The sequence below is a fragment of the Sphaeramia orbicularis genome, chromosome 12, assembly GCF_902148855.1.
Source record: "Sphaeramia orbicularis chromosome 12, fSphaOr1.1, whole genome shotgun sequence".
Lineage (NCBI taxonomy): Eukaryota > Metazoa > Chordata > Actinopteri > Kurtiformes > Apogonidae > Sphaeramia > Sphaeramia orbicularis.
The window spans coordinates 77,666,472-77,688,036 of record NC_043968.1 but is presented as its reverse complement, the minus strand read 5'-3'; the positions used below and the strand labels follow the sequence as shown (position 1 = coordinate 77,688,036).

The 21,565-nt window shown below is 40.1% G+C and overlaps 1 protein-coding gene across 1 annotated transcript in view; it reads left to right on the top strand.

The window, feature by feature from the left end:
* Nucleotides 1-3,922: 3,922 nt before the first annotated feature.
* opn4xa (opsin 4xa) overlaps nt 3,923-21,565 on the top strand; it is a 39,468-nt gene continuing 21,825 nt past the window's right edge. The window contains 2 exon segments of the mRNA XM_030148277.1: nt 3,923-4,056; nt 19,451-19,584. Coding sequence (XP_030004137.1) covers nt 3,923-4,056; nt 19,451-19,584 — 268 coding nt within the window.

The following is a 21,565-nucleotide window of genomic DNA, read 5'->3' as shown; positions in this document are numbered from 1 at the left end:
CCCCCCCCCCCCCCCCCCCCCCCCCCCGATCACCACCAAAATTTAATCATTTCTTCCTTATCCCATTTCCAACAAACCCTGAAAATTTCATCCAAATGTGTCCATAACTTTTTGAGTTATGTTGCACACTAACGATCAGTGGCCCCCCCCCCGTGGGCCCCCCCCCACCCCCGATCACCACCAAAATGTAGTCATTTCTTCCTTATCCCATTTCCAACAAACCCTGAAAATTTCATCCAAATCTGTCCATAACTTTTTGAGTTATGTTGCACACTAACGAAACAAACAAACAAACAAACAGACAAACAAACAGACAAACAAACAATCCCTGGCAAAAACATAACCTCCTTGGCGGAGGTAATAAATTGTGAAGACCTCCCATCTGATGAGAAAGGCCGTGGCAGTTTTACCGCCCTTCAACTTTCATCTGACACATCACTCACAGATTTAACATTTAAGTGTTACCGGTTGATACTAAAAGGCGTTAAGTGTTTTTGGATTCTGCAAACACAAAACATGTCCAATACAGGTGTTCAGAGAACGCAAACCTCCGCCAAGCACCCCGAACGGTGTGCGTGTGTGGATCGATGATTTCTGTTTAAATTAAACAGTTTCAAGGTTGTTCCATACAGCAGAAAAAGTTGAAGCTTGGTACCAGTCATGTGTATGTCAAATTATATTAAATTCCAATCAATGTTTGTTGAGTTATAATGAAAAATGTGTCATAAATGGGATTTCAATGTTAAATTGAAATGTCCACAGAGTCCACATTCCACAGTGGATGTGGACAATTTTGTGCCAGATACCAGATACTGTTATAAGCTACGGGTGGATCAAATTGGAGGCTAATCGGAGTCGTTCTGAATTTTTTATGAATTTTTGAAAATTGCTCAATGATGACAGATAGGAAAATTGGAGATTTTATGACCTTGCTGTGACCTTGCACTTTGGCCTACTTGGCCCAAAATTTAATGGGTTCATCCCAGGGCCTAGGCCTATCTGTGGGTACACTTTGGTAAAGATGGTTGGAATAGTTTTCCCGTAAAGTTGCTAACAAACAAACACAAAGCAAAATGATAACAATACCTCATGGCAGAGGTAACAAGAGAACTTCACTTCTGTGCCGTCCTTAGTAGAACACCTGGTATCTGGACCTATAAGTATAAACAGACAGGACACCAGGACATGTCCTTAGATGGAACTCCAGTTTCACAGCCGGCCCGTCCCACTTTTATTCCCACTTTCAGTCCCACTTGTTCTGCCTGACGTCCAAATGACTACACAAACAGACTATGTCTACACAAGCAGCACATTGTGACTTTATCAACAAAGATGTTACAGATACACTCCATAAATCTGCTACATTGTGCGACCGTGGCTCTGAAATCCAAAATATCCTGTTTAAAACCTCAAACCAGATCAGGGGTGAATTTCAGAACATGAACTGAGCTCCAAGGAAATGTGAGAATTTCCTCCGATTCACAACAGAAAATGGAAGAAAATAAACCAAATACATTTTAAAACTGATTCCTTTTATAAAATCTGATAAGCAACACAAGCTGTGTAAAAAACATCTACAGAAAACTTTGCTTTGTTGCTTTGAAAACAAAAACTAAATGTGACTTCTTGTCCTGTCTTCTATGTTTAAATTATCGATGTGACAGTGCTTGTGATGGTTATGAATAATGACATGATACAATATGAACATGGATCTTATTATGATCATACTTTGGGCCATAACAGCCACTGAAGCATGAACATTTATATCTTTAGGACACATAAGCACAAACAACTGAAGAAATCTATAACAGGGACATTTGAGGTAAGTGGGTGAAGACGTAGAGTGGTGAGCTGAACTGCGTCATATATCTGTGTTTTAGCCTCCAGACGTTCTACTGTTCATAATAAGGACACTTACATAAAGTGTGATCTCATGAGAGGTTACTGGGTTAGAACGATCAAGAACTGGTTTAGGATGGTTTTGGACTGAAAGACTAAGACAAATGGACATGATGGAAGACATGACAGCACAACTGCAACTGAAAAAGGATATTTTTATGCGTAGGTGGATGTCTGTAGCACGATATCTGTTGGAACAGCAAAATATCTAGACAGGAAGTTTTTTTGGGTTTTTTTTGGAGGGGGCAAGGTTATTATCGTTAATGAAAACTAACGAAATGACGAAAACTACAATTGTAAAAACATTTTCGTTAACCGAAATAAATAAAAACTATAATTAAAAGAAAAAAACGTTAACTGAAACTGTATTGTATGCTTACAAAACTAACTAAAACGGATAAAAATTATGGATAAAATTCCTTTCATTTTCGTCTTTGTCGACGTCGGACTGATATGAAATTGATTTATTTCCCTCAAGCAATTTTAGCTAGTGGCAACATATGATATTTAACGGTCCGTCACTTGTCGTCACTTGTGGTTTAGAGTCGTCTTCTGGTCCCCACTCTACCTGGAAACACGGAGACTAAAGTTGGGAGAAAGCAGCAGAGTCCTGTCTGGGATTTATTTTAATTTGACGGCAAAGAAGATAAAAGATATAAACAAACTAATATTAAACTAAAACTAAGCATTTAGAAAATAACAAAAACTAATAAAAACTAGCAAACCTGCTCTAAAAACTAATTAAAACTAACTGAATTCGAGAAATAAAAGTCAAAACTAAATCAAACTAAACTATAATGAACTAGAAGCACTCGGAGAGCGCAGACCTCCACCAAGGCTGATCAGTGGCCCCCCCCGTGGCCCCCCCCACCCCCGATCACCACCAAAATTTAATCATTTCTTCCTTATCCCATTTCCAACAAACCCTGAAAATTTCATCCAAATCTGTCCTTAACTTTTTGAGTTATGTTGCACACTAACGGACAGACAAACAAACAGACAGACAAACAAACAAACAAACAAACCCTGGCAAAAACATAACCTCCTTGGCGGAGGTAAAAATCCCAAACTATTATAACCTTGGGAGGGGGGGTTGTTTGTTTTTGTTTTGTTTTTTTGTTTCATTTTTTACCTCCGCCAGGAGGTATCGTGATCGCTTTGCTTTGTATGTTTGCGTGTTTGTTTGTCTGTTTGTTTGTTTGTTAGCAGGATAACTCAAAAAGTTATGGACGGATTTTCATGAAATTTTCAGGAAATGTTGATACTGGCACACAAGGAAGAAATGATTAAATTTGGTGGTGATCGGGGGGGCAACAGATCTGTCTAGGAGGTATTGTGATCACTTTACTTTGTGTGTTTGCGTGTTTGTTTGTTTGTTAGCAAGATAACTCAAAAAGTTATGGATGGATTTTCTTGAAATTTTCAGGAAATGTTGATACTGGCACAAGGAAGAAATGATTGATTTTTGGTGGTGATCGGGGGGAGGACAGATCTGTCTTGGTGGAGGTCTGCGCTCTCCGAGTGCTTTTCTTGGTTTAGTTTGTTTTTTGTTTTGTTTTTGTTGTTTGCTTTTTGTTTTGTTTTTTTGTTTTGTTTCTTCTTTCCTTCTTTAGCTTTGGCTTGTGCAATTCTTTTTCTCCCTTTCCTACCCTGAAATTAATTGGTACAGTAACTAACAAGAAAAGCACTTGGAGAGCGCAGACCTCAGCCAAGACAGATCTGCCCCCCCCTGATCACCACCAAAATTCAATCATTTCTTGCTTGTGGCAGTATCAGCATTTCCTGAAAATTTCATGAAAATCCGTCCATAACTTTTTGAGTTATCTTGCTAACAAACAAATAAACACGCAAACACACAAAGCAAAGTGATCAGAATACCTCCTGGCGGTGGTAACAATGTTGTCATGACTGTATGTGATGAGTGTTTGACTTCGATGATTTATAAAATTAAGTGGTTTTGACTGAAGTCCGAGGTGGATCTAGACCTTGCTGACGTCTGTTCTATGCGTTTGTTGTCACAGAAATGGACGTGGAACATGGATTCTATCGCCCGGTGGATGTCCAGGACCACGCTCACTACATCGTTGCCTTCTTCGTCTTGGTGATTGGAACAGTGGGTGTTACTGGGAATGCCTTGGTCATGTATGCCTTTTCCTGGTAGGTGTCTTTACTTAAACGAACCAAGAGATTTGACCCTTTCGTCCCCGCATTGTCAATTTTCCACCTGCATTTTTCGGGCCAATTAACACATTTATCGTAAAGTCAAAATTAATCAACATGCATGATATTTGTCTTCATATGTTTCTAGTTTTTATTTATTCCATTGTGCACTTTGTTATGTCATCTACACCTTATCACTATTACTACATCTGCCCAAAGGTTACGTCTTGTGGACATAGGATTATTCATTGACACTATGTGCTGAATATATTGATGACAAAAATGAATTGTGAGCTCATGTAAACACTGAATCTTTTGTGCAAACTTTAGCGAAGTCTTGTGAATTCCTGCGGCTTTCATCAGTTTTAAAAACACACCAGGGTTTCCTCCATGCTTTCTGAAGTGACGGTCCTCCCTCAGGACAGTTGATGTCCCCGCTTCTGAGTAAATATGATGAATATGTGATCCTATTACAGACGACCTTTTATTAGAAAAAGCAGATATGACAAACAGAAAAAAACTAAAGTGACATCCAGCCACAAAGAAAGGCTTAAGTAGGTTTCACTGTTTTAAGGATCGGGTTAAATACCAATAACATGATATGAGGGTCAATATTTTAGACCAATACTTCTGTAAGATCGACTGAGTTCAGAGTTAGGTTTCCAGTTCTTTGAAGTGTATGTTTATTTTCTCTCTGTAAATCAGTGGTTTCCAACCTTTTTTTTTACTCCTGACCCCATTTTAACATCACAAATTTCTGTTGACCCCAGACATTCAAAATGGAGAAAATTTTTTTGCTAAAATTAATTTGGTTTTGATCATGTAATAGTTTTCTATCCTATGTTTCAAATACAGGTTAATTTTAGAGGACATTTAGTCTATATAATGTATATTATTCTGGACAGAGGCAGAAAAGCCAGGTGTAGATCACTGCACAAAGGGAGAATTGGATTTTCCTTGGTCAGGATATGTACAGTCAGTCCAGCTTGGATTTACAAGGCTGACAATTAATACTGAACAAACAAGAACTCAAACTATGAATTATGAAAGAGCTGCAGCATCTGAAACTGACCACAATGAACATTTGACAGATAAAAAGAACCACAGTGCTTCAGTTTCACACTCACAGTTTGTCTGATATGGATTGGGACTGGCTCTGTCAACTCAACACAGATTTTTTATTATTAGTAAGTTTTTTTTGTTTTTTTTTAAATCAATTACTAGACATTTCACTCAAACTCAAATTTCACTCAACTTCAAAACACTGCTGTAAAGGTTTTGTTGCTTCAGCTTGTTTCTGAGTTGATCATGTTGACATAAACAACGTCAGTGCTTCGAGTCCTTCAAAATAGGAGCCAAAAACTCTTGAAATATGAGTTTGTGCTGTATAAGGTTAAATATGATTATCATTACAGGCTATTTGATTTTTCAGAGTTCATTTAAATAGACATACACAGAGAGAAAGCAATAAGGGAAAGTGACATTTGGCAGTAACATCACTCTAATCATTACAAGTGTATTTTTTTAAACCACAAAACTAAAAAAAGTTTGATCACTTCTGTTCTTTATGTGAACTTCTCAGTTAAAATGGAAAGAATTTCAATTAATGAATAATTTTAAAGTTATTAATTTAAAAACAGTCATGTTCCGAATCATAGTGTTTTGAGGCATTTGAAAAAAAAAAATCTGTGGTTTATTGACATAAAATTAGAAATTGTATGTAAAAATATCCATATTAGCAACAAAGGAAGCAAAATTGTCTTTTCAGGGCAGTATGATGAACATCTACCAATGACAGTGCACTTATGTTATACTGAACAACCAGCTTTACTCGGTGTACCACAGTCCAGCATGTGAACTGATCCTATAAAGGGATTCTAGGAATTGCAGAAACAGTAAGAGCTCAGTGTTCTAGGACTTGAGCTGAAACTGCTGAGGCTTACAGTAGCTGTTTCACAGTTCCACACATGTGGTTTTCTCCAGGCGCAAAACTGTCACTGATGATATGTTTGATATATCTACTGGTATGTGTTCCACTTTCACACTGACATAGTTTTATTTAACATGGAGAGTTAATACCAGGCAGGAACAGCAGACTAGGGGGTGGAGAAGTACACTGAGTGGGTGTCTGCATACATTCAGAAGTGCATGGAGGATGTTAGTATGATCAGAAACACCTCCACATGGGCCAACCAACAACCCTGGATGATCAGTGAGGTACATGCAATGGAGAAAGCACGGAACAGCACTTTCTCTTACTTTAAAAGCTAAAAATCAGGTCAGAAATCTAGGGGTAATAATGGACTCAGACCTAAACTTTAACAGTCACATTAAATCAATGACATCATCAGCCTTTTACCATCTCAAAAACATTGGTAGAATCAAATGTTTACTGTCTAAACCAGACTTAGACAGACTTATCCATGCATTTATCTGGAGCAGGTTGGACTACTGGAACAGCCTTTTGACTGGACTCTCTAAACCAGCTGTAAGACAGCTGCAGAACATCCAGAACGCTGCTGCTGGGGTCCTGACTAGAACCAGGAAGGACCACCATATTAGTCCTGTGCTCAGATCTCTGCAACTCAACAGCGCATGCACTTCCTGCACCACTTGAGAAGAGCACCGCCCCCTCCAACCCCCAACACCTTCTACAGAGAGTGCAGACGGACCAGGTGCATGTGGGTGTTTTTATGAAACTGGGGCTCATTTCTGGGTTAAATAGTGAACCTACCCGTTTGTGCGCCCTTCAGTGCAAATGGCGAGTTAACGATGGGTCAGCGAACGAGGAGGCTTAACGGACACAAAATCCGTTTCTGGGTTTGTTGCGTTCACTAAACCATCATTAGCTCACCATTTGCATTGAAGAGTGTTCAATGCAAATGAAATCCTGCTGTTTCCGATCATCTGACAGCATTATGGTTAGAATGAAGAATTATTATAGGATATCTGTGACCACGGACCTCCTCCCTTACCCTCACCTGTCTGGATGGAGCTCCTCACCCTCATCTGACTAGATGTACCCCCTCAGCTGTCTGCATGTGTTCCTACTAGGGATGTAAATAATTAATCTACTAACGATTAACTGTTGATAAGAATTTGCTCGATTAAATTATTAACTGTCGGTTAATTACCCTGTTCCGCTCGGCCACACCTGTCTGACAGCTGCCGGTTTGTCTGCGCTGCGACGCTGCAGCTGGGATAGCCGGTCACTGAACCGGATCATGGCGTTGATGAGTTAGAATGTCTTCATGGAGATGATGGAGTTAAACACAGACACAGAGTCTGTCTGTGGGAGCGGTACACCCCTGAATAAATACACACACAAATGCGGGGTCGGTATCTGATTGGAGCGTTTTTCCTGGAGGTTGGTCTAGTCCACAGTCAGTGAGACAGAAGTTGAAAACGTCCTCCAGGCTCCTGATTCGGGACACAGGTATGTTGAGCATTTGCAAAGCTTCAGGAGATAGGGGAAAAGATAAATGAGCGAAAAGTTTCACTTTCACTTCTGCAGGGGGATGGACTGCACCGTACCCCCATAGTTAGAAGCAGGCCGGAAAGTGATGCACGTGCGCAGTTACCAACCAACACGCACGCATCCCCCGGCCGTACAGCGCGCGTGCAAGTACACCCCCCCCCCACGCGAAACGTACGCGGGTGCAACCCCCATTACACACCGCCACATCAACAGATGAATTCCACAGGAAACACTGACTGTATCCAGTGGTTCAAAAAATCAATCATGAAGGAATATGACATGAAGTACATAAAAATATTTAGCTTTTATTCTTATAGACCATATTGAGAAAGAAATTCAGGTTCTCAGGAAAATCGCAGCTTATCAATTAATCATTAATCGATCAATAAGGGCAACCAACTAACGATTAATGAATTAATCAATAATTTACCTCCCTAGTCCCTACTCTACTGAACTGAACTGAATTCTTTACACATATATATCGTGCGTCTGGCTGGACATCTAAGGATGACCCCAGTTATTACACTGGTGACTTTATTAACAGAACTCTAAACGGTTACTGTTGGTTGTAACCACGGCAACAACAGGACAAACAGACTGCCTAGAAAAACTGAACTCTGTTCCCTTCCTCTCATCCATGTGCTCATATCTCATTACACGCACATACACACATACCAGTTCACTGGCTCTGCCCCCATACCACTCTCATTCATTCATTCATTCATTCATTCATCTCTCAAAGCCACACACACTTTATCCTGAGCTAATCTATATCTATCCATAAATTGATGCAGAGAATGAAATTCAGTGAGTGATCAATCCTCACATGGTAAATTCGTTTTTATTGGTGCAAAATGTCCATGGGAAAAATCTGATATCATCAAAGATATTTTCAAACTTCTACTAAAAAGCTTCTTCTTCAAATGTACATAATATTTCAAAGTAAATACATGACAGAAATGAAGTAAAATGAAGCTACAAGAATATATCCTCATTCTAACGCGGACCTCCGAGGTCAGCCGTAGTTCTGTTCCACCACTTGTCACTGTTTCTCTCATAAGGGATGCTACGAGTGAATGAGTTCTGTACCGTGGTTTGTTCTGGGGCTAAAGCCTGGACTGACTTCACAGTCTGGATGGCAGTACGCAGTCTTACACTGTCTTCATACTGTACTTTATGTCACTGTTGCAAATGGTGAAACAGATTGGTCGTACTCGAACCTTTTATAGGAATAAGTTTTCAGCGTTCCCTGTAGTTCACATGTTTCTGCTGCACATCTGTTGACTGGAAACAGAACCGTCTCCAAATGAGCGACCCATTATTCATTCATTCCTCGTTAGTTCGTCCCTTGCTTGTGTTCATAACCACATTCACATCAGAATTGTAAGGGGAAGGGGGCGGGGTGATACAGAGAGAGTTGGGGGGAGCGGTGCAAGGAGGAACATTTAAACTCAAAATAATTTATCTCAATATAAACAATATAGTCTTTCAGTATATCGCATATGAAAAAATCTTGAGATATCACCCAGCCCTATCAAACAGCTTCCCGTACACCTGCCCCTCCCACCCCCACCATGATCTGGTCTCACTGCTGGACGCTGGTAAGAGATTCCACGGCCTCTGGAGCAGAAAAGACAGAATATAACAGCTTCTTCCCACATGCAAGACTGTTGAACTCAACATAACCTCCCCCCATGAGACTGCCTCACTCAAACGGGTTTTTTCTGTTTATCTTATGCAGGAGTTTAATGCACTAAAGCTTTATCAAAGAACTGAACTATGCTATAAAATATAGATAACATACATGTTTTAATATGTTTTTTTAGGTATTCATTCATTTTCTCAATCGCTTTTTTGGTGATCTATCTATCTATCTATCTATCTATCTATCTATCTATCTATCTATCTATCTATCTATCTATCTATCTATCTATCTATCTTCTAGTGACTATTTTCATTTTAGCTCACATTTAAAGAGTGCTGAATGAGGTAAACTATGTGTTCGTTTGGGAGCTTTCTTCAAAGCAGCCTGCAGGCGTCCAATACCAGGAAACAGCTCAGTGGTTTTCTAACAGCACTGGATAAATCAATGTCTAAATTCAATAGTTTAGTCAGTTACTCTGTTATTTGCATGGAGTCAATCATGTGTTACCACCTAGAGCACACAGAGGCTAAGTCTAGACTACATAACAGTGCTGCAGATCAGGGGAATCCAATCAATCACTACATGGACTGTACATATGTGACCCACTTTAGACTGACATCATACATCGTTTTCCTCATCATTTACCATGACCCCCCTCTCTGACCAAAAATGATGGACGCTGTAATTCACAACCATGAATAACTATCTGTAGTCTATGTTCTCTCTAAAATCAGCCTTTAATCCTCAAAAGTCATAATGATTTCACATGTATTGACAATCATCAATACAGACTTACAGGAAAATATTAATCAGGATTTTTGTTCATATCAACCAGTTCCATAAACATGAACAAAACAGTTGACCTCATGTTTGTGTATCTTTTAAAGGGGAGCAATGTGACATTTGACAGAAGCTCGTCTTGTTCTAGGAACTGGTAGTTTTAGTGAACTCAGTTTCTAAGCTAACAGAAGGAAGGGTTGTTCAGTGTTACCAACGTAGAGAAGAAGAGAAGCATCCAGGCACTTTGGAGCCTATCTAGGCAATTTTCTCTATATAGAAAAAGTGATGCTTAGACTCCATCTAGTCAAGGGCTGTAGCGATACACTAATCTCAAGATACGATACGATACGATACACGATATTCAGCTCACGATTCGATATATATCACAGTATTCACCCAACGATATGATTCGATGTGCTTTGATACCATTCGATACACTTACATAATTTTCTGAAAGATTTTAAAGGGACAGAGTGATTTTGGTGACATCTTGTGAGTGTTCCATTGACTTGGATTGAATTAATTGAACTGAAAACTGAAAGCATCGATCAATTACACAATATATGGCTCTGACTGGACAGAGAGTCTACAGCTTGCAAATGCTGGACAAAATGAATCAAAGATCTGATTAGAAAATTTGTTTGATTTACTGAAACAGTGCAAACTGTGGCTTCCAAGCCTTTGAAAAGTGCTGAACCTACAATCCCCTTATTAAACTTTTTATAAACGTATACAAATCAGAACTCCCAAGAGGGATTATATCACAGCTTTATAAGAATATTTCAAATCTTAATAATCATTCCACCAAATACATTAAAGAACTAGAAAAGCACTCGGAGAGCACAGACCTCACCCCCGATCACCACCAAAATTTAATCATTTGTTCCTTGTGCCAGTATCAACATTTCCTGAAATTTTCATCCAAATCTGTCCATAATTTTTTGAGTTATCTTGCACACAAACCGACAGACAGACAGATGGACGGACAGAAAGACAAACCAACACTGGAAAAAACAAAACCTCCTTGGCGGAGGTAAAAATGGGAAAAGGAAGGAAGATTTGTAATAACAGACGAAGACTGGGAGCGGACATGCACATCTCACTTTCTGTTTAAACCCTAAGTGCTCCCACACATCTGCCTTTAAGTATGAAGGTGCTGGATTTATATTCGCCACCATTCTCCTAAATCTCTTAGCTCTGACTGCGTCAACAGGAAGAGAAAGACGTCAGCGTCTGTGTAAAGAGAGTATCTAGACGGGTAAGTTGCTAGAAATGCTCTACAGTGACACTAGCGGCTGGCTGACCTAATCGCTCTTCCTGCAAAGCGAACAGGGGAAATGGGCGGCGAGCAGAGTGCCAGACCGAACACGGGGGATTTGAATGGGGCTTAATGTATCGATACTTGCAGCTGAAAAATCAATACTTTCTGGGGAAACAAAATATCGATATATATCGCAGAATCGATAAAATCGCTCAGCCTTAGTCTAGTCCATTGTTTCTCAGGCCATTTTCACACTGGGTATCCAAGTCTGTATCCGAGTACGTTGTGTGGATCTGTCTAAATGTGAGCAGCGTTTTGCGCCTTTTGAGAATGTGATGCTGATGGTGATCACATGTGTATGTGATCAAAAGGGGAAATTGTGGATCTGTACTTTTAATATATCATTATTTAGCCAAACTATACTTCTTTTACCCCTTGTATACACTCCTACTCTGTATAAAGTTCATACAAGCTGTGAGAAATAATCTTAGTGTGTCAAGGCCTTCTAGAAAATACAGCTGCATCAACTAAGCCATGGACTTTTTACAATTTATGTAAACAGGTACGTGTAACAACTCTGAAGAAACCATAAAAACACTGGTCTCCATATCCAAACTTGTTCTCAGATGGACTCAGATGCCGATACTCTGTTTACCCTGTATGCCAAATAAATCCTCCCTCTTTGAGACGACCCAATGTCTCTCACTGTTTCTGTGAACGAACAACGATAGTTGGACCCCAAAGTCCACTTAATTTTATCAGTGTGAATGCAAACATTCCATGCACGAGTACCGTACTTGAGTCCGTACTCAGGACTCCAGAAGGTAGTCCTGGGTACGGACTGCGTGGATTCCAGTACGGAACCATTGCCATGGGAAAGTAATCTGTACCAGAGACTGGAAATGACCTAATCATCACCAGACCATAGATGGCGCTCCTGTTGTCTCCTGAAAAAGCCTCAGATCCACGCAGCATGGCCTCACCTTATGGACCGAACCACTGGGTGAAATATCAGAGACAACAAAGGTCATTCGTCTTCTCTTTGCCTCAAACAGGATAACAGATAAATACGTATTTCCTGTGAACAGAATACATTCGGTTGATGACGTCAGGGTTTGTCACTTCCGCATTTGTTGGATAGCGACAGAATTCCTTCCACACCTCCACCTACTGTTTCGACGCTATACCACCCACTCGTTCTCATGCTTGTGAACGCAACATCTGCGGGAAAGCTGTGAACGTATCCAGGTGCCGCACAGATCTGGATACCCAATCTGAAAACACCCTCAAACTGTGGGGCAGGCATGAAGTCTTCCCAGGGGGTTCATGGGATCACTCCCTGGTGTTTTTTTGTTCTTCAGGTTAGATCATGTATCAGGTGGAACTAATGTTTGATGGTTGGAGCACCCTGGACTCATTTTATGGACGAACAACAAACCCATCTACTGCCATGGTGATCTGTCACTGGACTAGATAAAGAGTTTAGGTTTGGACAATGGACAAGGACTGGACTGTAAAAGACACAGACACACATGTTTGTGTTTTGGACCCGTTTGGACAGTTTGGACTTTAATTAATTCATTTACCCCCTGATATTGGTCAAATGTTCATCTTTGGTACCAAAATGTATTTGTTATTCTGAAAAAAGTAACTTTATTGTCATAGTTGTAGATAATTGTACATTTCCTATTTTTACTTGTATAAATATTGTCTCGGAGCAGTCTGGTTGAGTTTATTTGTATTATTCAAGCAAAAATCTAAGTTATTTTTAATTTGAACAACAAATTATTCAGGAAAAGCAAAAAGTATTGTTATGATATTGATGCTTCTTTCAATAAAAGTTCTAATTGCAACACTGTTATAGGGGTTGAGGGGGGACTGGAGGTTTTCCATCCTCCAAAGTGGGGCCACAGAAAAACACTGAGAACCACTGGTCTAGTCAGTGGTCATGGGTCCAGACAATTAAACCAGTGTGGAAGCTCTTCCTTTAAAAAAAAAAAAATCTACCTCTAAGGAAAAAGGAAAAATTAAATGACAAACTGTAGTTATTTTATGGATTATTTTGCCGTATCCTGTGGTTACCTCCTGGGTATGGAGTATCGTACTGAATACAGAGACAGTTTAGGGCCCGACATGTTTTCTGCATTAAGGTCCAACCTCTAGTGACACATGACAATATCCACCTATAAATGTCGCATCACTCAATGTCTCCTTCAAGCACACTTGTTTAACACACACCCATTCATCTGCGTGTAAACACACAAATACACTTGAAACTGTCAATCTTAAAGTGTTTATCAAGTTTTTTTTCTTTCTACAATAAGAGGGCATAAGAAAAAGGACAAGGCTGTCAACAGTAAATGCAGTGGAACTGTTGGTCAGACTGTACGCTGTCAGTTCAGAAGAAACGCACTTATGTGAGGTTGGTGTAAGACCTTATAACTTATGAATAAATAATGCACATGGATGTAAAACAGGGGTGTCCAAACTTTTTTTCAAGAGGGCCAGATCTGATAATGTGGACATTGCCAGGGGCCAGTGGTCCCTTCAGACATTTTTTAAACAGTAAAAATTACATATAAATGCGCTGTTCTACAACAAGTTTATTTTCATTGTCACAATATCATTTTTTTAAATGGCAATGTAACCAAATCTGAGCCACTCAGCTGTGAACAAATTAAAAAAAACATTTCTGCCTTCCTTTCACATCTGGAGTCAGATAACATAGAACAAACTGTGTGGAGTATCTGAAACGTCCAAGAAGTTGATAAAAATCTTAACCCCATGTTCATTTTAAACATGACTTATATGAGTAATCATTACTCATATTTTACTCAGTAATGCAAAGTCTGTTAACGTTTCAGATGAAAACATATGACTCTTACTCTTGTCTTTCACAAAATCATTCAGTAAGTAATATTTTGTGTCACATCTACAAGTACATAACACCAGCAGTTAGAGGCAACAAACTTGGCAACTTGGTCGCCTGCCCTGGTGGTGAATTCATTGAACTCAGATTCACATGAAGAGTCACTGTTGTGAGTTTAAAGCATCTGGAATTCGGTTCACCTTTTCGGAACGCTAACTCTTTGCTAGCTTGTCGTATGCGTTAGCATGTTTTGTCTGCTCGTGTCTCTTTATGTTGAATTCCTTAAACAAGGCAACAGTCTGTTGACAAATTAGGCAAACATAATTGCCTCGATTTTCAGTGAAAAAAATTGTAATTCCCATCTCTCCTGGAAGCGGCGGCCCTCACTGTCAACTTCCGTTTTTTTATTTACAGGCGCAGTGGTTAGAAATTAGCGAAAAGGGTTCACGGTAAGGTCACAGAGCCAGATAGAGTTAGAGTGGTGCTGCCACCATGAGGTGAAAGGAGAAACTGCATTTGGAACCTTTTATGATTCATGTACTCAGATCAACAGTCCAGCGGGCCATAAATAATATAATATAAAACCCAAGCTGTGGGCCGTATAAAATCTGACCGCGGGTCGTGATTGGCCCCCGGGCCGGACTTTGGACATGCCTGATGTAAAATGTCCACTGACGCCTCACAGATGAAGGACATGCTGCTCCAAACAGAAGAGTTAGGGTTAAGTAGTGGACAAATTTGACCCAAGTATCCTCCTATCCTCCTACTACATAATGCGCGTTCTGTGTCGGTCCGGTTGTCCCGTGTCCGGTCCGATGGATGTTGCAGCACAGGAGGGCATTTGTACGGATTTTCCACAGCCTTCACAGGCCCGATCGCCGCCAAACTCACCAAATGAATAGAAACATTACCTGACTATCTACAGGGTACAATTTTATGTCCGTATTCAAATGTTGTGAGGTATGCTGGGCGATTTTAACAGGGTCCCAGCTCACCACAGACCCAGTCCCAGCTAACCTCAGAACAGGTCCCAGCTCACCACAGACTAGGTCCCAGCTAACCTTGGAACAGTTCCCAGCTCACCACAAACTGGGTCCCAGCTCACCTTGGAACAGGTTCCGGCTCACCTCAGACCGGGTCCCAGCTCACCTCGGAACGGGTCCCAGCTAACCTTGGAACAGGTCCTAGCTCACCACAGACCAGGTCCCAGCTAACCTCAGAACGGGTCCCAGCTCACCACAGACCAGGTCCCAGCTAACCTCAGAATGAGTCCCAGCTCACTTCGGACCAAGTCCAACCTCACCACAGACCTTCACATGCCCAATGGGCAACAAATTCGCCAAATGAACAGAAACATTACTTGACTATCTACTAGGCACAATTTTATGTCCGTATTCAAACGATTTTAGCCGCTCATGCTATCATACAATGGCACCACAGGTACAACGCCACTAGTTATATTAATAAACACTGTAAGCCTCAACTGGTTCTATATGTTTTAGCTTTTATTTACAGATGGATATTTGTGGTGATATATTTCAGACAAGAAGTATGTATGTGTGCATGTACGTAGGGGTATGTGATTGATGGATGGATGGATGGATGGATGGATGGATGACATAAGGGCTGTCAAACATGATGAGTTTGATAGTCCTGATCTACAACTAGACAAAACGTTCTGCTGTTACTCATGTGATTTGTAAATTTAGGTCAATAATGTCAATAATTCAGCTGATCCATATTTTCTTCTCTTTCCTGTTGTGCTATTTCACAGATACACCAAACATTTTTTGTAATAAATACCTTGTACATACAGATGAAATTAGGAACAACATAACTTTCATTAAAATAGTCGACGTGCACACAGGACTACGTAGCCTTCAAGAGATGTGTTCATGTCCAGATCATTTGAACTGCTTTATCTGGATTATTTGTATTTACTAAGGCAGAGAGATGGAAGAAAAAATAAGTTTGTATTTTGACCTCTATTCTAGTCGGCAAAATAAATCCTTTTTGAGTTGACCAGCTTTGGAGAGATTTTTAACTGTGAAGCCTCAAAGCTGTTTAATAAACAAGGTAAATATTATTTTTGGCTATTTACACTCTGCATTTATTTATTTATTTTTGATATGGTGTGACTGTTTCTGTGGAGCAGTGACCGTATTTTGAATTTCCCCTTAAGGATTAATAAAGTAAATCTATTTATCTATCTACCTTACAAATAAATCAATATTAATACCATTTATAATTTTCATTCATCCATCAAAAGCCACAGTATTATTAACAGATTTTGATTGTGGATGATATATTATTGCATATCTATTACATACATATGTGAACCAGCTTCCAAAAGGATAGAACCACAACTACGCTGTATTTGGCTCCATTCAGATGCAGGTAAATGTGGCACAAATCCGATTTTTTCACCCATGCGTGACCTGTATCTGATCTGTTAAAGACAGTCTGAACAGCACTAATCTGACCCAGACCACTTTCAAATGTAGTCCTAAATCCGACCCAGACCACTTTCAAATGTAGTCCTAAATCCGACCCAGACCACTTTCATATGTAGTCCTAAACCCGACCCAGACCACTTTCAAATGTAGTCCTAAATCCGACCCAGACCACTTTCATATGTAGTCCTAAACCCGACCCAGACCACTTTCATATGTGGTCCTAAATCTGACCCAGACCACTTTCATATGTGGTCCTAATCTTACTTGGACCACTTTTATATGTGGTCCTAAATCTGACCCGGACCATTTTCATATGTGGTCCTAAATCTGACCCAGACCACTTTCATACGTGGTCCTAAATCTGACCCAGACCACTTTCATACGTGGTCCTAAATCTGACCCAGACCACTTTCATATATGGTCCTAAGTCTGACCCAGACCACTTTCATATGTGGTCCTAAATCTGACCCAGACCACTTTCATATGCGATCCTAAATCTGACCCAGACCACTTTCATATGCGATCCTAAATCTGACCCAGACCACTTTCATATGTGGTCCTAAATCTGATACAGATCTGATATTTTCCAATGTGACTTCAGTCTGAATGTCCAGGTCGCATTTATCCAACCTTTACGTCATTGAAATGCGACAAACGTCACAGTTCTTCATCCCAGGAGGAGGAGCGGAGGAAAACATATTTCCTTCCATAAACTTGGTCATGTATTACGTCAGGACCTCTTTTGTGCATGTGGGTCACTTCAGGGTCACATTCAGTTCAGACTCAAACCTGATACAAGTCGCATTTAATGTGGAATATGAACCAACACAAAAAAAAATCTGATTTCACTAAAAAATCCAAATTGTGCATTAAGACCTGCTGTGTGAATGGAGCCTCAGGGCATTTTCACACAGCATATCCAAGTCTGTACTGTACTTGGATACATTCATACCTTTCCCGCAGATGTTGTATTCACAGGCCCATGCCCAAGTATGAATGGGTGTTCCAGGGCTGAAACAGTAGGTGGCGGTGTCAAAGGAATTCTGTCGCTATCCAAAAATGCAGAAGTCAGAAGAAGACAAACCCTTCCCTATCTGTTATCCTGTTTGAGGCCAAGAGAAGCAGAGTGACCTTCGTTGTCCCTGATATTTCACCCAGTGGTTCGGTCCATAAGGTGAGCCCGTGCCGCACAGATCCGAGGCTTTTTCAGGAGAACACAGGAGCACCATCTATGGTCTGGTGGTGATTAACCCACTTCTGTTGTCAAAGTGGTGATTATGTCACTTCAGGAGTCAGGCATGGATCGCATTCTCACGGCAATGTACTGTAATGGAGTCCAGGCAGTTGTCGTCATTCATTCACAGAAACGGCGAGAGACATTGGGTCGTCTCAAAGAGGGAGGATTGATTTGGCATACAGGATGAACAGAGTATCAGCATCTGAGTCCATCTGAGTCCTGCACGGGTCTACTTTTCCAAACCCGCACCCGCAAAGCTGTTTACCACAACCCAACCCACTGTCTGCATTGTTTTTTCATGTCCAATCCACACCCGACCCGACCTGTGATTAAACATACTGTCTACACAGTAACTCACTTTTAAGCGCTTTAATTTTGGCTAAAACGTACACCATAAATAAATCTCTAATGTGTTACACATCACTCACAAACACGAGCAAGCACACACTTGGCAATAAAAACAATTTAAAAAATGCCAAAGTGGTGATACACAGTCCAAAAGTGCAACAATAAAGTAAAAGAAAAACTGTCGGTCTCCATCAACACATTTTGTCAAAGAACAGTGCACTAATTAAAGAGGGAACACTGTCACTAAGTGTTCGGGATTGAATCAGAACTAAAAACATCTTTCTTCTGATTGTATGAAATAACCTGAATGCAGAGGCAGCCTACCTGTCTACCAAACGACTGAGTTGGCCTTCGAGGATGGATTGTCCGCAGTTGTCTATTCTCCATTGGCTATCTTTCTCTTCATATCATCCATTGTGATGCTCTGGCTCTGAGTCATAACCTCTTCAGTGCTTTTATTGTTTACCGCCAGTCCGCGCTGCTCAATGATGTCCTTGGCCAGATATAAACATAGGTAAAGGTCACTTCAAAATAAAACAAACCGGATTAGATGATCATCATCATTAAATGTCCTACACATTATTTTCATCCATGAATCTGCTTTTATTTTTTCACTTCCTTCCTTTTTTCACTTTGCTACCAGCCCACATTTCATTTAATTGTACCAGTGCCCGTACCCATGAAAATTCTTTTTTTTTTTACCCACCCCCGCATGTTTTTGCGGGTTACCTGTCAGGTATCCGTGGGTACCCGATCCAGTGCAGGTCTCTGATCTGAGTAGCTACAAGTTTGGATATGGAGACCAGTGTTTTGATGGTTTCCTCAGAGTTGTTACACGTACCTGTTTACGTAAGTTCTAGATAAGTCCATGGCCTAGTTGGTGCCACTGTATTTTCTAGAAGGCCTTGACACACTAAGATTATTTCTCACAGCTCATATGAGCTTTATACAGAGTAAGAGTGTGTACAAGGGTTAAAAGAAGTATAATATGGGTAAATAATGACATATTAAAAGTATAGATCAACAGAGTCCAGAGCCAGGACTACCTTCTCAACTGGACTCAGGTATGGTACTGGAACACGGAAGGGTTGCATTCACATGGATAAAATTAAGCTGACTTTGGCATCCAGCATACTCGGATACAGACATGTGTACACTGTGTGAAAACGCCCTTAAACTGTCCAGAAGGATGTGCAGTCCTGTTGGTTGGTACAGTTCCCTCCCCAGAGGAAAAAAGGAACTTTTACAAGTAACAGAATCTGCAACAATTTAGCATTTAATGTTTTTTTTTTTCCTTTTATTCATTCTGTGTTTCAGTAACAAGAAACTGAGGACTCCGCCCAACTACTTCATCATGAACTTGGCCATCAGTGACTTCCTCATGGCGATAACACAGTCTCCTATCTTCTTTGTCAACTCTCTTTATAAAGGCTGGATTTTTGGTGAAACAGGTACTTTGTCACTTTACATTTTTTACAACTGAAAATGAAAGACAGTCTTCCTTCATGTTTTGTATTTATGTCATTGACTCACTTGAATAGGTCCTATACCATACGTCCCAAAAAAAAAATTACAATCGGACTTTCTGCAATGATAACTTTAAAAATAGAGAATCAATCAAAATGCAGTTTCAGGGCATGACACTATAACTTATTACCTCCTTCTTGCTGAAAACCCCTTTTGATTTGCTTCAGTGGTCACAGACAAATGTGGATCATTGTAAAACATTTCAGAAGGCCCTTCCCTCCAAGTTTTGTTGGAGACGTGTTGTCCACTGTGTTCATGCCGTACAAATACGAAGGTGATCATTGTGTTCCCGCACAAAAATATCTTGTTTGAAAAAGTGACTGCATGTTTCTTTTCATTTTCAGCTAACAAAATGAATATTGAAATACATCAAAAAGGAAGCAGATTTCTGAGTTTTGCAAACATTGGTAAGGTGCAAAAATCATCAATTAAAGAAAGATATTAAATTATTATTAACATAATGAATGCTTTGAATGGGAGTTAGCTGCTGACCAACTATAAACAATTTATAGTTTGAGAACTGGATCAGTAAGAATCAAAGTGAAATACTTGTCAACAGATGTTAGCTTCTTTGGGAACAAATGCAAAATGGTAATTGACAGATAGATACATCTTTCAACAACAAAACCTCACATAGGTACGAACCATTGATATAATGTTATGCACAGAGTTTGAATTCATTTGTTCATTGCCCTGTCAGTTGTGATCTAAATATTTTCATTCATATGAATGCAGAAGAGTATCCAAGTGCCAAACTTTAAGGAAACGAACCCAGGACATGCTTTACAAAGATCCACATTTTTGTGACCACTGAACCAAATTAAATGGGGTTTTCTGCAAGACAGGGGCGGTTCTAGGATCAGAGGTTTAGGGGTGCTGAGCACCCAGGGTGCTGGCTGGCCAGGCAAGAGAAATTTCACTGTTTTGTACATTTTAACACAATTTCAGATCACTGTTCCCACATCTGTAAAAGAAAAGCATAACATTTTTTGGGTATGAGAAACTCTGTGACAAAACCATCAAATCTGATAAAAGTTATTTAAATGCTGAGCCACAGTAAAAGACGAATGGATTGGAATCTTAAAAGAAATATACCCTAACTAGGGATGCACCAATACCACGTTTTTCCAGACCAAATACAAGTACTTACATTTGAGTACTTGCTGATACCGAGTACAAATACTAGCACTTAATAATCTCATCCCAGTTCTTAGTTCCTTTTGTAAATGTGCTTTATTGTCATTGTCATTAGTCTGACTGGAACAAAGTGCTGCTACTGACATTTAATGTGTTGGAATAAGCGTTTGTCAATTAATCCACCAGGGGGCACTGCTCTGAATTAACCATACTGGACAAATACCATGAAGAAGAGTAAAGTTTTTTGAGAAGAAGGAGAAAGTCAGTAATAATAAACATGGAGACGACAGAGGTAATACAATTGTGGATACTAACGTTGCAACATTTTCGCTGGTAAGGTTTAAAAGCGAAGCATCAGGAGGTAGAGAAAAGAGAAATGAGCGATAAGTTTCGTTTTCACTTCCGCTGGCGGCAGTCCACACCGCTCCGTACCCCCATAGTATTATAAGTAGAATGGAAACTGGCCCAGCCCTGGGTAGTTTGTCCTAAATGTATCAGTAGTTTTTCTCTAACTCACACAGTGACTCATTGAACAGATCCTCTACCTCCACGTTTCACGCTGGTATTCTCCATCTGGGTACGCATCCGCCAGCACCTGGAAAACAGATGAAATGTACACAGAGGACAGACAGAACGCTGCATCCATATCCGTCTGTGTCTTTAACGTTGCTTGCAGTCAGCGTTAATTTATCACCATCATTTATTTTGAAAAATCTCCACACTCTTCACACTACCCACACATTATTCCACCGCCGCATACCTGCTGCA